We start from the raw sequence: 19,066 nt of genomic DNA on the forward strand, positions 1-19,066 counted from the left end.
CTTCTCATTCCTCACTATAAGAAAAGTGGGTATATGAGACGAAACTATTTGCGACGGCACACTTGCTCGCTCATCACTTTGTCTCTTTGTCGCTCATCACTCTGTCTCTTTCTCTGTCTCTCTATCTCTTTTCTCTATTCGTCTCTCACTCATATCTCTCTCTCACCACCCATCTTCTCTACCACATTTACCACTACTGCAAATGCCATTCAACTACCACCACTCTTCTCTTTCTCTCTTTTACTCATCACTCTTCTTTCTCTGTCTGTTTGTCTATCTGTCTATGTGTCTTTCGTTCATCTTTCTTCTCTCTATCTCTCTTATTTGTCTTCTTTCTATGTCTCTCTTGCTCATCTCTCTTCTCTCTATCTCGCTCATCTCTTTTCTCTCTCTGTCTCTCTCGTTCATCTCTCTTTTCTCTCTCTCTGTCTCTCTCACTCATCTCTCTTCTCTCTATCTCTCTATTTTTCTATTCTCTCTCTCGTTCATCTCTTTTCGCTCTCTTTCTATATATATCTCTCTCTCATCTCTTGTTTCTCTCTATTTTTCTATATGTCTCTCTCTATCTCTTTCTCTCTCTGTCTCTCTGTCTCTCTCTCTTTATATATATCTCTTTCTCTCTTTATCTCTCTCTCACTTATCACTCTTCTCTCTTTCTTTCTCTCTCTGTGTCTGTTTGTTTCTCTCACTCTTCTCTCTCTCTCTCTCTCACTTATCACTCTTCTCTCTTTCTTTCTCTCTCTGTGTCTATTTTTTATTTTTCATTGACTACAGAAAATTAATTTTTATGTTAGTGGAAATATTTTTCATTAAAATATATATTACCCCTATTTCTACAAAATAAAAAATAATAATATTTTTTTTCACTAAAATAAAAATGAAACAAATAAATTTTCAATCTTAATAACTAAAAAAAAATTAAAAAAAATTCATTAACCACAAAAAAATATATATTTTAACAAAAAATAAATAAATTTAATTATTTTTTTATTTTTATTTTAATTTTTCAGTCCCGCCCTTTTATTTTTTTTCATTCCCGCTCCCCCTTTTATTTTTTTCCCATTCCCCCCCTCCCCCCAAAAAAAAACCCTAATCTCACCCAGTCTGTCTCTCGCTCTCTCTCTAGTCTGAGCTCGTGAAACCCTCTCACCGATCTCTTCCTCGCCCTCTCACATGCACCCGAGCAATGCTGGAAACCCTCTCTCTCTGTTCGAATCGCACCACCGGAAGCCCTCTCTCTTCGTTCGAATCGCACCACCGAAGGCCCTCTTCTCCGTTCGTTTTGCTTCACTGATGTGGCACCGCCGAAAGCACTCTTCTCCATCCATTTCGCACCAGGTATCTTCTTTTCTATATATATATATATATGTGTACACTCTTTGTGAATAAAGATTTGTATACGATTTCCCTCAATTTTTTTGTGATTTCCAATTGGATAAATTGTTGAATACGATTTGTTCCTACTCTGTTTTGAGGTTGTTGTATGCTGGTATGCTCTGATTTGAGGTTGTGGTTTGATTGAGTAGCTGCTGTGAGGCTTGGTGGTTATCTCTGTTGTTGTTGGTGTTATTTGGTTTTATGTAGAAAATGGGAATGCAACTGGTTGGTCTCCATATGCCAAGTTTGGCAAAGGATTTACAAATACTTGATCAGTTATAACAATCAGAATGTATCTGCATCAGTCATAAATAAGTTCAGCTTGAGATTTTACGTAATGCAGAAAACATTCCCAAACAAATGGAGCATTATTGGAGGGGCAAAAAAGGAGAAGAAGAAAGGTCAGCCTTGACAATTATCAGTACTATATTACTTTTTAATGATTCAATCACAACAAGAATCAGCAGATTTTGCTTTCATTCTTACGTGAGGAGCATTTAAAATTCCTTAGGTGCTTCTTATGTGAAGAAAATTATTAGAATCAGACCAAATTACTAGTTAAAGCAACATTAGAATATAAGCTATTCTACCTTTTTGATAATTACTGGAGAATTACCTATTGGTTCAATTTTAGAAACCAGTCCCTTTTCTTTGGGTTAATATTTCCTTATAATTTTTTCATTCTCAGCCACAGATGCACCTTACAGCAAGTGGCAGTGCCAGATCATGTATTATTGGTATAAGAAGGTTAAAGCCATGCCAGGTTCTGATATGGGAGGATTCACTAGGGTTTTGCATTCAGGAAATCCAGACAATTTGATGGAGGAGATTCCAACTTTTGTGGTTGACCCTTTTCCAGACGGGCTGGACTGGGTAAGAGTCTTTTTTTTGTCAGTACTTAGGACTTGCTATTCTACATTCTGTAGTTTTTTTAGTAACTGTTATTACTTTTTTTAGATGTGGTTTGAATTTTATAAGTTCAAAATGAAATGAGCCCGATTTTAAATGCTTCCAGTGAGTTTTTGTTTATATGGAGATGATGTTATTGCTTTTTAGTGGTCTTATATGGTGTTTTTGGTTAACGGAAATACTAGGTTGTGGTACCTAGAATCTCAAACTAATTTAGATTGGGCCTTTTCCTGTGTTCTCTTTTTCTCATCCACAACCTCATAACTAAAAATATTTCTTTGGGATATAGTTTTTATTGAAACTCAAAAGCACTTTTAATAACTCTGTAATTTAAAGATTTTAAGGGATATACCAATTGAATTCTAGATTGAAATTTGAGAGATCTCACACTTCTTGAAATGATTAGCTATAAAAGATCTCTAACTCTTTCACTCAAATGGGTGTCCAACCAAACTGAATAGGACATACAATTTTATAAATTTTGTCCATCCAGCAAACAATATTTGATTTGCAGATCCATAATGGGGGGTAAGGTTGTATATCCAGACCCTACTTTAGTGGGAGTTTTGTACACTGGGTTCATCCATAATGTGAGATCATCCAGCATCACATTTGAATTACTTTATATATATATATATATATATATTTACAAATAGCATTATGAATGTTTTTAAGCCCAGATCTGTGCTTAATCTTTTCATGTGTGTGTTATTCTTGGGTATTATAGAATAATTTCATATTATCTGATTTTCAATTTTTCTTGTTGCTGGTGTTATGTTAACTATGTTCAGTATTTCACCATGACTCAAACCAAATAATGCTAAGTTATAAATTTGAATGCACTTTTAATTTCATGTGCACTTTTTATTACATATATTAACATTAACAACCCAATGAGTAATGGTTACCAGTTTTCAATAATATTTGTGCTCGACAGTAAATATGTAATAAAAAATTGAAAAAATATATGAACCTAGTTACAACAAATGTTGGCCAACAACAATTCCCCCAAAAATCATTCTAAGAGTAAATATTCTACAAGAAAATTATTTTTATAGATTGTCTTTTTTTTTTTTCGTAGGAGTTTGATTTGTAGTTTTTTTGGATAATTCCCAGATTCTGTTACCACACCCGCCTCTCCATTGCCGGAAACTGCCGTACGTACCTTGTCGAGGTTGAGAAGTCGCCCAAGCCCGTCGCTTCTTGCACTATGCCCACTCTTCCAGGTTTTCATTTATTTTTTTACGGATTAGTAATGCCATTTGCTTCATTCATCTGGGTTTTAGTATTTTGTTGGGTTCATTATCTATGGTCTATTATTATTTAGAAAATTTAGATCATAAACTCTGAATTTGGATCATTGGTTTAGGTGATTGTTTGTTTGATATGTGGATTGTTAAATTTTTTGCCCACCAAGTGTTTGATTCTATGCTCAAGTGACAAATTTATCAGAAACAATTGGAACATGGAGTGTTTGAATCTGTTTCAATCTGCTTTCACAATTGAACATGGTCACCAATATATGTACACCATTGTAACTCTGTTACAGAGTATTGTGATTTTATTGAGAGATAGACATTAATAGCAAATCAAACCACTGCATAATTAGCCAAGCCCCATGGAACATGGTCATCAAAAATTTGGATATAATCTCACCATTGTGTTTGTTTGTATGCATTTATTGATGAGATATGTTGTGGTTAAATTCTCATTCGTTGATGAATCCCCATATATTTTATTCATATTTAGTTAGAACTAGGTGGATTGAAGACAATTTTATGCTCTAACTCACTCAGATTCTTGTACTTATTTGAATGTGTTGGTTAGTTTAATCATATGAAAATAAGTCAATTTTGGGCATTCTGCATATTGAAGACCCATTTCTACTACTTGGTCTAAACTTGAGCACATCGAATTCAACAAGCTGCTGTGAGAGCTCGACTGAGTCCATTTCAGACAATTTTAATAATTTAAATTATTTATTATGCAAGGCTCATTGACTACTATTAAAAAAAATTACGTTAATCGAATATTTGTAGTAATATGGTCAAATGATATATATTTTTTAGTTATGCGTTAATGATTTTGACTGCTAAGTTATGCTTGAGAAAATACCAAATTTTGTTGCATCTTAGATTAATGATTGATAGTTGTGGATTTACTTATAGATCACTTAATGATTTTTAGCCTCCTACTATATTTGATTTTTAGCTTCCTACTATATTTGAAGGTGCGATTATTACAATGTTTTATAAGACGTGGGCAATGGGTGTATTGGAAAATGTTCTTGCATCTTTCCATTCCATTTCTTGATTTTCTGATTGCATTACTACATTTGCTATATTTTGCAGTTGGTGTCTTCAGAAAGAAAGGTACCAAACTATATGAAGCAAGCTTGAAGGATGAGAAGCGTTTACATCAATGGCTTCATTGTTAAATTAAGCAAGTGTTTTAGTAAATAAATTTAATTTTCCCATCATGTTTACACTTTCAAAATATTCTGTAAATGACATTTGATGTAGAATTTTCCCATCTTGTGTTTGTATGGAATTATTATTTTGGGTTGGATAATTCAGATTTGTATAGAATTTGATGTTAAAAGATCAAATTTTTGTATTGTTGAAACGAAATAAAAATAGATATATGTATTATTTTGTTTAAATACAGGGTGCAGGTTGTACGAAATAAGTACAGGTTGTGAAGAAATTAATTATAATAAAAAAAAAACTAAATAAAGTTTTTGGCAATTAAATGTTTAGTAGCGAAAAAAAAAAAGAAGTGAATTTGTTAGTGACTAACCAATTGGTAGCCAAAAAGGAAATCAATATTTTTAGTGACTAAATATTTGGTAGCCATAAAGAATCCAAAGATTTTTGGTGACTAAAAATTTAGTAGATAAAAATAAATGAAGACTTTCGGCTACTAAATGGTTAGTAGCCAAAAGTTTAATAAAATTAACAATTCAATATTTTTGGCGACTAAATTCTTTAGTCCCTAAATGTAGTAATGTTGTGATTAAAACTTATTCCCGACAAAAAGTTTTAGTCGCTGAAAATTTAATTTATTTTATTTAAACACTTTTGGCGACTAAATATTTAGTCGCCAAAACATACCCTTTCCCGACTACTCAGAGTTTGGTAGCCGAATGTTCACTTTTGGCGACTAATATTTTAGTCGCCAAAAGATAACCTTTGCCGACTAACCAAAGTTTAGTAGCCAAAACATTCACTTTCAGCGACCAAAAATAGTTTAGTCGCCAATACTATCGCCGACAAGGTATAGGCGACTAGTTTGGCGACAAAATATTTTAGTCGCTAATTGTTTCGGCGACCAAAAATGGGGCTTTTGGCGACCAATATTTTGGTCGCCAAAAGTGGCATTTCCTGTAGTGACTTTTCGGTTAGAAATTGTTGTTCTAAGTGTCAAACCAATAATTGGTTTGATAGTATACATAAGAAATCACTTTTTTCGAATAAAATAGTGTAAGAGAGGGTTCCATATTTAGTCTGTTTGTTTGAAAGAAAATTAGTTGATTCGAAATTATTTGATTGTATTAACCATATGTTGGGAAATTGAATATGATCGAACCAAGTTTCGAAGGGTAAGGTTGGTTAATTCGAAGCCGATGGGTGAAGATTTATGTTAGCCCTAGGGTCGGTATGAAAGGCAAAAATTGCTTTCTCAAGAGAATAGACTTCACACTTTAGAAGAATTTGAGTCGAGATGGAGTTAAAGCACAGTTCATAATTTGAGTGCTAAATTAGAATTTAACAAATGAAATTCGGAAAGCTTAGTTTTATTGATAAATGTTGTTGATACTAGAGTTCATTTGATTACATTCTCGATTTCGTAGAAATACGGAATGGACAGAGTTACAAGGTCATGAAATTTAGTCCAGCAAAATTCAATAAACGAAAATTTTTTTCCTACTCTATCTTCTATCTTGTCCAAGTTTGGCTTGTCTAATTGGTAAGCCCTTAATTGAGAAGTGAGTTGTTGGGCTTTCACTTCGAATTCTATTTGTTTTAAGGCTTTACCTGTGGCGTCCATTTCCTCATCTTCATGCACTTCGTTCATAACAGCATCCTCCCTATACTCAGAATCCTAACTCTTTAAGGCTTCATATTTATCAAGAAAGTTCTCTGCCTCATACTGAACCTAGATTCGAGTAGAAATGGCCTTATCCAGAACTTCACTGGTAATGGAAGCATGGAAGTGCCAGTTAAGCAAAGGAGGAAGTTGGTCTAAAAAGGTATAAAGCTCCATTTGGGCCACAGGGTTAAGGAGATGGCTTCGAGACATAATGTCACAAGCCCATAGAAAGTTTTGGTGCGGAATATCATTTTGAAGGACCTCGAAGAATAAATGAGAAAATGCAGTAAGCAATATCTGAGCCCTGAATTGCTGATAAGGAGTTGGAGGCACCGGGGCCCTGTAAGGGGGAAATGATCGGCCCTCAGAGAGAGTGAGCTTCAACTCATTAATCCAATTTGGGTTAGAAGGCAGATGAAGAGTAGTCGGAGGTTCCCTGGGTGAGTCCAGAAATTCAGGCCTGGTCACACATTCTAGCCAACTAGAGGGATAAAGTTTTTTCTTTTTGGCTAAAAGCGCAGGACTAATCCCTAGAGTTTTAGCGGGATGTGGGACACTTCGAACCATCTGAGATGGCAAGGTAGAAGTATACCATGATGTAAGTAGGTTGTCTTCAAGACTGCGTTTACGATTAATAGGAACATATGGATATACTACTGAACTGCGTTTGGAATGAGGAATGTCAAGAGGGTCATCGAATTCAGGGAAACGATAATGAATGCGTTCCCTTGTCTGAGGTTGAGCAGTGATAGACCAAGTTCCCCAGCCAGAAGCCGTAAAAAAAGAAGAAGCAGCAGTAGCTTCGTCCCACGCGGATATTTTTGTTCTAGAAGAAAAGCTTCCGATATCCATGATTGCAAATTTGTGTTCTAAAGAATCGTAAGCAATAGGTTCTTGGTTCGAAGGTCGGTGATTTGCGAAAGCTTCCATAACTTTTATAAATGGAGGTGGATAAAGGTGGCTAATCAATGCATGAAGGTTCTTTCGAGGACGAACAGCGTCATCAAATAACTCTTCGTATGCTTGATCAATGTAAGAAAAGATTGGTTTGGCCACAAAAGATGTATCAGTCTTTTCGAATACTGAGGTAGTGGGAGTGTTCAAGGGTTAGAAGAGAATTTAATGCAAATTATGAATGACAGTTGCATTTCTGAGAAATGCAAACGCCCATGCACGTTCTAGGATGTGGATAAAATACCTTGCTCCACTAATATCACCAAGTATTAGGTATATTAGTGCGGGGGGTAATGTTGGCTACATATTTTGTACAAGCCAATCACAGTTCAACACGCGGCAGAATGAGGGCAGTATGGGAAGACAATTCAAATCTTCAATCATAATCACACACATGGCAGTCAGCATTGGTTTATTATAGATCTACGAAACACTGAATCAGCAAAGAGATGCAAGATGACGTGGCCTTAACGGTTAATTACATATTTAAATTCAAAATCAGGAGGGAAGCCTAACTGCATATGACATAGTGGAGCTAATTGCAAGGAAGCATAATCAGTGATCATGGAGGGATGGTTCGACGGTTAGAAGTCCATTTCGACGGTTGTCATTAAGAAGTATAAATAGCAGAGAAGGCCTCCGAAAACGCCCCCAGACTCATATCCAAAAAACCAATTTTATTCTACTTTATTTCCTTTCCAGTTTTTACATTTCTTGTTCTTTATATTTCTATATTTCAATTACTGCACTGCACTTCGTTCGTAGGAGTAGTTTCAAGTAGTTTGCTGCTGTAAACCTCTACGAGACTGATTTGGATCTTTGTAAGTCTTTCATTTATTTAATGAAATTATACAATTGTTCTTCATTTAATTATTGTTTGTTTAATTCTCCTAAACAAAGCCACCAGTAAAAGTCCTCTTCATTGAGGCTGAAAGAGCTAAAACACAATCGTCTGATAATTGGTTGGCAATTAATATTCTGTAAGGACTGATTGATCCTTGCTGGCACGCTCACAATTACAATAGAAACTTTCAAAAGCCAAAAAATCCAACAATCACTAATCCCCTAAATTACTCCACACAATCCCCCACAAAAAATTAAAAATAACACCATACCATAACCAACTCACCACAACATCAAGAAAAAATCAAAACCAAACTCACACCCAAGGATAAATAAGTAAACTCCAAAACTCCCAAATTAAACCAAAACAACATACCATAAATAAATGGACTAATTGGTTTAGAAGAAAACATCCAAAACTAAATGAAGCAACATTTTCTGAAATGGAATTTTTGAATAATTTTCCAAATAAAAATATATAAAAAATAAAAAATTAATTTAAAAAAAAACTGAATTCCAATATTTATTAGAAGCACAATGCATAACCATCAGAGAGTTGTATACATTCTCTCCTTGTTCAAATAAACAACGAATGAAACATTCCACATTAGAAACCCACACCAAATGAGTAACACCACTAATCTCCTAAATCACTCCACACAATCCCCCACAAAAAAATTGAAAATAACACCATACCATAATCAACTCACCACAACATCAAGAAAAAATCAAAACCAAAATCACATCCAAAGGTAAATAAGTAAACTCCAAAACTCCCAAAATAAACCAAAACAACATACCATAAATAAAAGGACTAATTAGTTTAGAAGAAAATATCCAAAACTAAATGAAGCAACATTTCTGAAATAGATTTTTTGAATAATTTTTCCAACTAAGAATATATAAAAAATAAAAAATTAATTTTTAAAAAACTGAATTCCAATATTTATTGGAAACACAGCGCATAACCATGTATGCATTCTCTCCTCGTTCACAGAGCTCTCTGTCTAATTGTTGCATGTCCAACAAGCCAGTCAGACTCTAAGCCCGCCTCAACTCTCTCTCTCTCTCAAATAGAAAAGCCCCACGACCCCCAATGTATTGGGATTGGTCAACTTTTTACTTTTTGTTTTTTGTTTTTTTTTTTCCTCCTATCACTTACTGACATGTGTCTATGGGGGTTGTGGTGTTTATGGGGATTATGAGGGTCAAGAAAAAATGGGGATGGGATGATCCATGATGCTTCTTACTTTGGTTCAGCTTATGGAACTGGTTATAGTTTTGTTTATTTTAGGAAATTGTGCCAGATTGTTTAATCAGCTTCTGTTGACATCTTTTGAGTCAAAAATAGTTTAAATAAGCTAAACAAAATTTATTATTTAAAAGTTGGGGGAGAGATGCTTTTAGCTTTAGCTTTTTCTTTTTGATTTTCAATTTTCCACTTACCAAAAATTGCACCGAATAGGCTCATGTATGTCCACAGCGAACTGGATTGATCAGATTTCATGTGATGGAGTATAAGATTTTTTTAAGAGTTTAGTTCAATTTTGAGATCATCTAAATATCTTATTATTGTTATGTTGTGTTATGTTTTAATGGATTAACACCGAGCTTGATGCTTTCAGATGGAATTTGTCGAGGAACTAATTAAACAAGCAGGAGTGGTGACCGTGCCAGGGTTTGGTTTTTTCCATAGAAATTTGTATTTGGAGAAATTTCCTCCAGTTGATTATAGTTATCAGGAGAGATATATCAGTTTGCTTTCTACAAAAGCGATTTGGCTGCTGCTGCACAAAAAATTGGCAAGCTTATGGATTCTTCAAGGCTTCTCAAACTATTTAAATTTGAGAGAATGGCTATTAAAATCTGATTTTTGTATGAAAGATGCACTGAGAAGGCAAATGAGAATTGTTGAGATGTCATGTACGTCATTGAATTTGGATGCATAAACATTGTTATTGTTGAGAAACATATTTAAGTCTGTCAAAAATTGAGGAAACAATGGGGGCTTACAAAAGAACATTTTTAGGCCTCGTTTGGCAACATATTTGAAGCCAAAGGCAGCTTATTAACCTTTTATGGGGCGTGAGCCCAAAAATCTGAACGAGGCCTTTTCACATATTTTTACATCATTAAAAAAAATTAAAAAGAAATTGAAACATTTGTTTTTCATGCTTTTTTTGACGCAATAGTACTAATTAATTTTTTTTATTTTAGCTTTTTAACGTATTATTTTCAATTGGTATTATAGCAACTAACTTGAGTGTCGGAGTACTTCCAGTCACTTGCTAGCTGGGCACTAGCCGTATTTTCTTTTGTAGATATTGAATACATGGTGGCTGGGATGTTCTCCTGCATTGTATTATCTTCGTCAACAAGACATGTTTTTCATTTACATAACCATTCTATGGTTTCCCATATGAATTCCGTACATTATTCTATAAGATAAAATGAACTTCATGCGTAATATTCGAATTAAATTGGTAACAATGTTGTTTTGTTATTGGAAATTTCAAGAATTTGTGCCATTACTTTTTGTAGGAGAACTAGTCCTTAACATCATAGCCTCATTATCATTACTATGGTCTATAGCTTCATGCATTGTTTTTTCCAATCTTTTGTCATGCATGCAGATTGATTTTGGTGGTATGTGAATCTTGAATTTGCAGAGAGAAAATAAAAATTAGCTTATGTTTTATTTCTCTTTTGCTTTACTTTTTATGTTCTTTCTACAAATCTAAAATCTTAACACAACCTTATCAAATATTATTTGGAAGACTTTTATCTCGACAATAATGTTAATGACACTAACAAATCCAAATGGCCATTAAGTCCCAATCAACGTTCAATTTAGATTAGTTTGAGACTCAATAATAGTACATTTGTAACGCCCTCAAAATAAGACTTAATCCAACCATATAACAAATCCATGAAACATAATAGAAATATCATCTTTTCATTTATCAGAGTTTGTATTACAATAGATATTACATGCTAGCAACAAAATGAATGCCCTACGAGCTTACAGCTTTCCAAGTCATCACTTGGTTACAACAAAAGGAGCCCTAGCTCTACACATAGAAAGCCCTAGGCTTGAATATACATTTAACATCAAAACAAATAACAAAAGGGAGTCTTCAAGTCCAAAACCTCCCAAGCTAAGATCTTGGAGGCGGCATATCACCTGTACCTGAAAAATGGTGTCCCAAGTAGGGTGAGCCAAAGACCAGTAGAGATATGCTAGACAACATATGAGAATTAACTAAGACATTAGCATCCGATAAATGTTTAACACTTGAAAACCAAGTTACACTCTTTCCATAACCAACAACATTGACATCCATATTTCAATCCACTTCCATTTATTTATCCAAATCAATTTATTAACATGGTTCATTTTTATCCAAACAATTCAAAATGAGACTACAACTCATATCATCAACACTTCAACCATCAACATCATTCAGATGTATATAAGATTTCAGGACTTTCACCCCGAACACTTCGGCCAACTTAATTATCAATAGAGTCCATCCCCTTTCTCCTCCCAAACAAGGATACATATGCAATGTATTTAAACACGTTGTCACATACAATGACCAATTAAATCACATATTCAATGCATTAATCCAATTGTCATATTCAATGACATAATCCAATTGATTAGTTTCAATTTACCTAATCATCATGCAGTTTCTACAGTAATCATGTCTATCCTCCACCAATAGCTCAAAGTAGTTATTTCTAAACAGATAAATAAATCTATCAAACAGATAATTTATTGACTTTTCCATAGGTGAGTGATTTATCAACTCAACTACACCGTTTAATCACATATTTCCCCAATTTCATTATTCCCAAGCCAATTTCATATTTCCACATTGATTTCATTACTTAGACAAATAATTTATATAATGCAAATTAGGGCATTCTCCCTCTTTTCTCAAATTTTGCCCCCAAGGCCAAATTTCACCCATATTACACAAACAACCCCCTTTTCAAGACCTCACACACACGTATATGGCACCCAACAATAGGAACCCCTCTTTTATAATTTCAACTTGAACCCTAACTTCACCCAAAATTCCAAAATCACACCATTTATACAAAATGACTAACATCTATGTTAAAACCCATATAGGAGAGTAGAATATCCCTACCTCAAGAAGAGAAGACGAACCAAGCAAGAGATTAGCTCAAAAGATGACGAAACCAACATCTACTCGGATAAAAATAGAGATCTTCAAGAGCTCAAACTTTTTATCAAAGGAAGGAGGGTGAAAAGATCACTAGATCTAGGTCAAAATGTAGAGAGAGAGTATTTTAGAGAGAGAAGCTCTCAACTTAGGATTTTGGAAATTTTTAGAGACAGAAAGGATAGAAAAAGTGATTTAAAAAGTCGCTTTTGTGATCTGATATACGTACAGTCCGCTCTAGCGGAGAGTTTGACGCTCGAGCGTAAGACACATAAATTTGACCCGCTCGAGCACCAAGACACAATAGCAAGGCACTACCCACTCGAGCGTAGAATACACTCGTCTAGTATTTTACAGACTTTAGACAGTCGCTCGAGCGCCATAGGGGTCGCTTGAGCTCAGACTCGCTCGAGCATAAAAAACACTTTTGTAGTATTCTTGCAAATGCACAAAGTATTGAAAGATTGCAAACCCCGCTCGAGCGCAAGAAGAACCGCTCGAGCGGAAGACCAAAATTCTGGGCAACAAGGTTCTAGACCAATTAGCGACCAACCTATTCTAAACACACCCAAGACATTCCAAAATTCAAATTCAAAGAGTAAGAGGTGGAAAAGACATAAATAACAACATTAAACCACAAGACCCGAGTTCAGAATACCATAGAGCTGGGTTAAAATCCAGGGTCGCTATAACCTCCCCCCTTAAAGAATTTCGTCCCCGAAATTACAAATTAAGTTCAAAATCAACGTTTGGTCATTCCCAACCATGTTATTCTTACAAATCCAATACCATGACCCATCCTCCGGTCATTCATTTTCACCAACTCGATACACGAGCCCCATATTGAAACGAAATTCACAATTTCCAAAACATTAACAATGTTTAATCAAAATTCAAATTTTCAAGAAGTGTACATGGCATATACAATGCTCCCAAGGTAACACAATACACGTGATATTCCATATTCCCAAACATATGCAATGTTTACAATAAACTCATGTTTCCAAGATGCCCATAACATATACAATGTTCTCATAATTTAAACATATACAATGTTCATACTTTTCTTTAACAACAATTATAATCTGAATACAAAGTTATACATTAGCAAACAAGTCCGAATACTTCTCTCGGACTTCCATTTCACATTCCCAAGTCGCTTTCTCAACTCCGTGATGTTTCCACAACACCTTGACCAAGGGAATCGTCTTGCCTCGCAAGACTTGGTCCCGTCTATCCAAGACCCTCACCAGTCTCTCCTCATACGAAGCATCCTTATCTACTTCTAAGTCGGTCCAATCCAACACATGTGATGGATCTGGCTCATATTTCCGAAGCATACTAACATGAAACACATCATGTACTCTGGACAGTTGCGACAGTAATGCCAAACGGTAGGCAACCTCCCCAACCCGCTTAAGGATCTCAAAAGGGCCAATAAACCGAGAGGACAACTTCCCACTCTTCCCAAACCTCATCAAACCCCGTCTAGGTGATATTTTTAAAAAGACGTAATCTCCCACCTCAAATGACAACGACCTTCTCCTACGGTCGGCATAACTCTTTTAGCGACTCTGGGCTGTAACCAACCTCTTACGGATAAGTGCCACTTTCTTCGTTGTTTCCCGAACCAATTTTGGACCTAACAAAGGTGCATCACCCACCTCATCCCAACACACTGGAGATTTACATGGTCGGCCATACAAGGCCTCAAATGGTGCCATACCAATAATCGATTGGAAATTGTTATTGTATGCAAACTCCACTAAGAGTAAGTGTCTCTCCCATGACCCCTTAAAGTCAAGGACACAGCCTCGAAACATATCGTCAAGTAATTGAATAATACGCTCAGACTGCCCGTCAGTACTGGGTAGTAAAATGCGGGTCTCTATCTGAGACAATCGACACTAGGACCCCGCAACCTCACTATGTCCCGAATATACAAGTTGGCAAGGTAATCTACCGAATCTCTTACACGCATAAGAATAAAGTGCGCTGACTTGGTCAACCGGTCAATTACCACGCAAATGGCATCACTACCCTGTTGAGTCTTCGGAAGACCCACCATAAAATCCATCGTGACATGCTCCCATTTCTACTCGGCTATAGGCAAGGGCTGTAACAAACCCGCTGGCCTCTGATGTTCGGCCTTCACTTGCTAACAAGTAAGGCACTTTGACACAAACATTGCCATATCCTTCGTCATACCCCTCCACCAAAACTGGCAATTTAGATCATGATACATCTTTGTGCCTCCCGGATGCACTGCAAAGTGTGAATGGTAGAACTCTCGGAGTACTTCTTCTCGGCACGACTCCGGCACAAACAAGCGGTCTTGGTATCTCACACTCAACACAGTCAAACCCTTCTCTACCTTCCCACTAGAGATCTTCTCCCGGAGGGATTCTACCTCAAAGTCACCCTTCTGCGCTTCTAACACTCGGTTCACAAGTGTAGGTTGTGCAACTACAGAGAACAAGACTGCAGATTCAACAAACTCGCCTAGATGCAAGTCAAACTCACCAAGGGCACCCAACATCTCCCATTCTCGGATAGCAGTACAAGCTACATCACTAATGGACTTCCTACTTAGGGCATCGGCCACAACATTGGTCTTCCCCAGATAATAGTGCAACTCGAAATCATAATCTTCAATGAACTCCATCCACATTCTCTACCTCAAATTCAAGTCTTTCTGTGTAAACAGATACTTCAGACTCTTATGATTCGAGAACACCTCAAATCTCTCACCATAAAGATAGTGCCTCCAAATCTTCAAGGAAAATATCACAGCCGCTAACTCTAGGTCGTGAGTAGGGTAGTTCCTCTCGTGTGTTTTCAACTAACGTGAGCCATAGGCTACTACTTTCCCCTCTTGCATCAATACACAACCCAAACCTTCTAGTGAGGCATCACAATACACTGCATAGCCCAAATCCCTCTTCGAAATAATCAAGACTGGAGCAGTGGTAAGTCTAACTTTAAGCTCTTGGAACGACTTTTCACAAGTCTCACTCCACACAAACTTGACCCCTTTCCGCGTCAATCTAGTCAAAGGTGATGCTAGCTTGAAGAAATCCTTTACAAACCGACGGTAATACCCAGCCAACCCCAAGAAACTACGGATCTCGAAAACATTCTTAGGTTGTGCCCAATCCTGCACTGCCTCTATCTTGGATGAATCTATGGTCACCCCTTCCCCAAATGCCACATGGCCTAAGAACTTAACCTCTCTTAGCCAGAACTCACACTTCCCAAACTTAGCATACAACTTATGGGCTCCAAGCAACTCAAGCACCACTCGCAAGTGTTCCTCGTGCTCCCCCTCATAAGGTGAATAAATCAGAATGTCATTGTAGACACTCCATTTTTGACCGCCCTTAAGACTTGGGCGTTACTGATGGTTTACGGGGTGGTGAAAGATGTGCAGGGCAAAAGGTTCAATTTCTTCGGCAATAAGAGAGTCAGATCCTAACCTCACACCCCATTTTGGACTAAAACTATTTTGAATGGTTTTTAGACCTTAAAACCCTCTCTTTCAAAATATTTTGAAACAAAGTTTCTACAATACTCTGAGGCTCGTATTTTGTTAAATGATGCGCTTTTCGGTAAACTGAGCAAGGACAAAGTGGAAATGAATGAAAGACAGGTGAAATCTATGAAAAATATTTCAAAACACCTTGCTTAGGGGTTTGGAGTTGAAGAAAAGAGGAGAACAGGGAAGAAACCAAGTTGGAGAAGAAGATGGGCATGAATCGCTAAGAGAGAGTCGAGCAGCCCTCGCTAAATCAGGCCTATCCTTTTGAATACTTGGATTTCAGCTATGAGGCCACCACCATTGGAAAGATTACTTCTGGGGCTTTATTTTACACTTAAGAATCTCCTAAAGCCGTGTCCGGATGGGGGAGATATGATTGGTTGAAGTTGGGCATCATTCCGATTGGACCGAAACTGAGCAACCTTCACTAAAAGAGGTATATCTCTTAGAACACATGGATTTTTGAGGTGAGGCTGACAAATTTGGAAATAATACTTCCGGAGCTATAGTTTAGGCTTAAGAATGACCTAGAAAGGAGTCCAGATGAAGGAATTAGGCTTGCTTCAAGTCAAGGACTAGGGCTGATTTTTTCCATCGGCCTCTATGGAGGTCCATCAGCCACAATTTGACCTCAGCAGCTATGAGTCGGCCAAAAGTGAACCTTATCGGCCAAAAATGATGGCCGGTCAGCACCAAAGATGGTCGGTCGGCCAAAAGTGTCCAGAAAGCCCAGAATTGACAAATATTTATCCTCCAGCTGTTATACACTGCATCAGATATTTCCAATTGAGATATTTCGACCAAAAGCTCTTGGATTGCTATATAATGAAGCTTATATCTCATTTTCAAGGGTTAGGATTTCTTAAGCAAGTTTTGAGAGCTCCTCTCACTAAAACTCCCTCTCTCTCTAAAGCCTCTCCCTCTTGCCTTTTGTGCATGCAAGAAGAGAAATACCTCTCTTTTGCCTAGACATCCTTGGTGAAAGTGGTCCATCTTTGGGAGTACGTTGGTTGAAGCTTACTTGGAACTTTGTTGGAGCTCCAAAAGGTGTTTTGGCTTAGATTTTGGGTTGGTTTTGCAGCTGAGCATCAAGGGTAACATCTCTCTCCCTTTAAGCTTGTTTTACACATTTGCTTGGCCATCTTTTCACGCTACTTTGGGGCTGTTTTGGGGGTGGTGTTGAACTACAAAAACCTCTATTTTTTCTCTGTTTTTCAGTCCTAAAAGTCTTGGTTTGTACCTTGGTTGGCTAGGGGGTTGTGCTCCCTTTTGCTCTTTGACTTGTATAGCCTTTTGAGCCATCTTCTAAGGCCTTTCATAACAAATTTTCATGGCCTTAGAACCACTGAAATCCAAAGGATTTTCAGTGGTAAAAAACTTGTTTTGAGGTCCCAAATGGGAGGGGATAGCCTCCCCTCCTTATCTCTCCATGCCATGCCCTGTTAGCTCTATAAAGTAGCATCTTTTTGTGGCTTATGTTAGCTCTTTTCAAGCATGTTTTTGTGAATTTTTGGGCCTATTCTAACTCTATTTTAAGCTGGTTTGGTTGTTGATTGCATGCTCCATACACTTGTAGTGTAAATTTGCACACTAGCCTAACATGCATCATGTTTTTTACTATCATTCTAGCATGATTTTGGCTTGACTCTGAGAAGATTTTGGTCATGTTTTAGCATGCTCTAGGTCTGATTTATGTTATTTTGGTCATGCATGCCATGCTTTGTATAGCCATAGTACATTTTAGCTCACTAGCCTTGAGTTTCCAAGCCACTAGCATGCATTGCTTGGGCTATTTGCATGATTTAGTATCATTTGGAATGATATTTCAGAGCATGTTTCATTGCCATCCACTCACATGTTTCACTCCTTCAATGCTTTGAAGGGTTCATGCTTTATGCCTTGAAAAAGAGTCCATGTGTATGCCATCTTGCCTAGGCTTTTGGACCACCATTTCAGTGTGTTTTTGGTCCTATCTTGCCATGATATAACTCTGTTTTTGCTTGGTTAGAGCATCCCTCATTTGCTTCTTACACTTGTAGTGTAAGTCCTCTTTACTAGTCTTGCATGCCTAATGAGTGAGCTTGTTATTCTAGCATGTGTTGACTTGGTATTAGCCCATTTTTTTGGTGTTAGTTTGACATGCCATAACTCTGATTTTTGTTGGTTAAGTCATCTCATGATCGGCTTTGGTAGGTGTAGTGTAAACCTCCTTATTGGCCTTGCATGCTCCATGTTTTGACCCTTCATGCTAGCTTATTTTGGCTTTGCTCCATGCATGTTTTAGACTCATTTTGGCATGATCTAGGACTATTTTGGGTTGTAATTGCCATATGCTTCATGTTTCATATAGCTATAGTGCAAAGGCATGTGCTAGTTTCAAGCTTCGAGCCCTCTTGCATGCCATACTTGTATTGTTTGAGTGGTTTGGCACTTTTCCGTACATCATTTTAGAGCTTATAGGTGTTGTCACATGTCCATGCCTCTCACTCTTTAAATGCTTAAGAGTTGTTATCTTTATGCCTTGTTGGTGGACCATTACATGTGCATGCTTGTATGTGCATTTCATGTCATCATTTCATTGTTTTGACCACTGATTTGGGCATGGCCGAGGTCCTCCCATTTTGGTTTAAGTCCATCTTCGCATGTTGTTGCATGCTTGCCTTGCATGTTGTCACATGCTTGTTGCATACTTAGTATATTACATGTTGTTGCATGTTAGTATATTGCATGTTGTTGCATGCTAACCCCATTGCATTTTGTTGCGTGCCATGCTAGCTTACATGTTTAGGTTGTATGCCTATTGCATATTAGTTGTATGCTTGCCTCACATGTTGTTGCATGCTTGGATTCTTTGCATGCTTGCTTGCATGCTTAGGTTACATTGCATTGAGTGTGTATTCCCTTGCCTCTTGATCAATCATGATAGAGGTTGGGGCCCCTTATGTGTTTTGTGCATTTCATTCCATATTGAATTGCACACTTGGCCTCTTTGACCATCATGCATTGAAATGCGTGATTGGTGGTCCGAGGGTCAAGAACCATACTCCCTTGAGCTCATGACATGATAGGGAGGGTGGTTGTGCACACATTGTCTTGAAAATGCATTGCCATGCTCTGTTTGTCCTCTGCTGCAGCAAAACAACATTTTGCAGGAAGG

General features: G+C 37.0%; 1 protein-coding gene across 1 annotated transcript; it reads left to right on the forward strand.

The window, feature by feature from the left end:
• The first annotated feature begins 1,046 nt into the window (after positions 1-1,046).
• Positions 1,047-4,922, forward strand: LOC145804270 (hydroxyproline O-arabinosyltransferase 3-like). Its single transcript, XM_082897972.1, has 4 exons — positions 1,047-1,778; positions 2,066-2,250; positions 3,403-3,512; positions 4,638-4,922. Exons 1-3 carry the CDS (start codon positions 1,715-1,717, stop codon positions 3,463-3,465), a joined length of 312 nt encoding a protein of 103 aa, XP_082754098.1. The 5' UTR covers positions 1,047-1,714; the 3' UTR covers positions 3,466-3,512; positions 4,638-4,922.
• Positions 4,923-19,066: the final 14,144 nt, after the last annotated feature.

The sequence above is a fragment of the Camellia sinensis genome, chromosome 12, assembly GCF_055761805.1.
Source record: "Camellia sinensis isolate YWXY chromosome 12, ASM5576180v1, whole genome shotgun sequence".
In the NCBI taxonomy this organism is placed as follows: domain Eukaryota; kingdom Viridiplantae; phylum Streptophyta; class Magnoliopsida; order Ericales; family Theaceae; genus Camellia; species Camellia sinensis.

Coding starts and splice junctions, on each gene's coding strand:
- LOC145804270 (XM_082897972.1), top strand. CDS start 1,715: ATGCAGAAAACATTCCCAAACAAATGGAGCATTATTGGAGGGGCAAAA. Junction 1,779..2,065: donor AAAAAAGGAGAAGAAGAAAG/GTCAGCCTTGAC, acceptor TTTCATTCTCAG/CCACAGATGCACCTTACAGC. Junction 2,251..3,402: donor TTCCAGACGGGCTGGACTGG/GTAAGAGTCTTT, acceptor GATAATTCCCAG/ATTCTGTTACCACACCCGCC.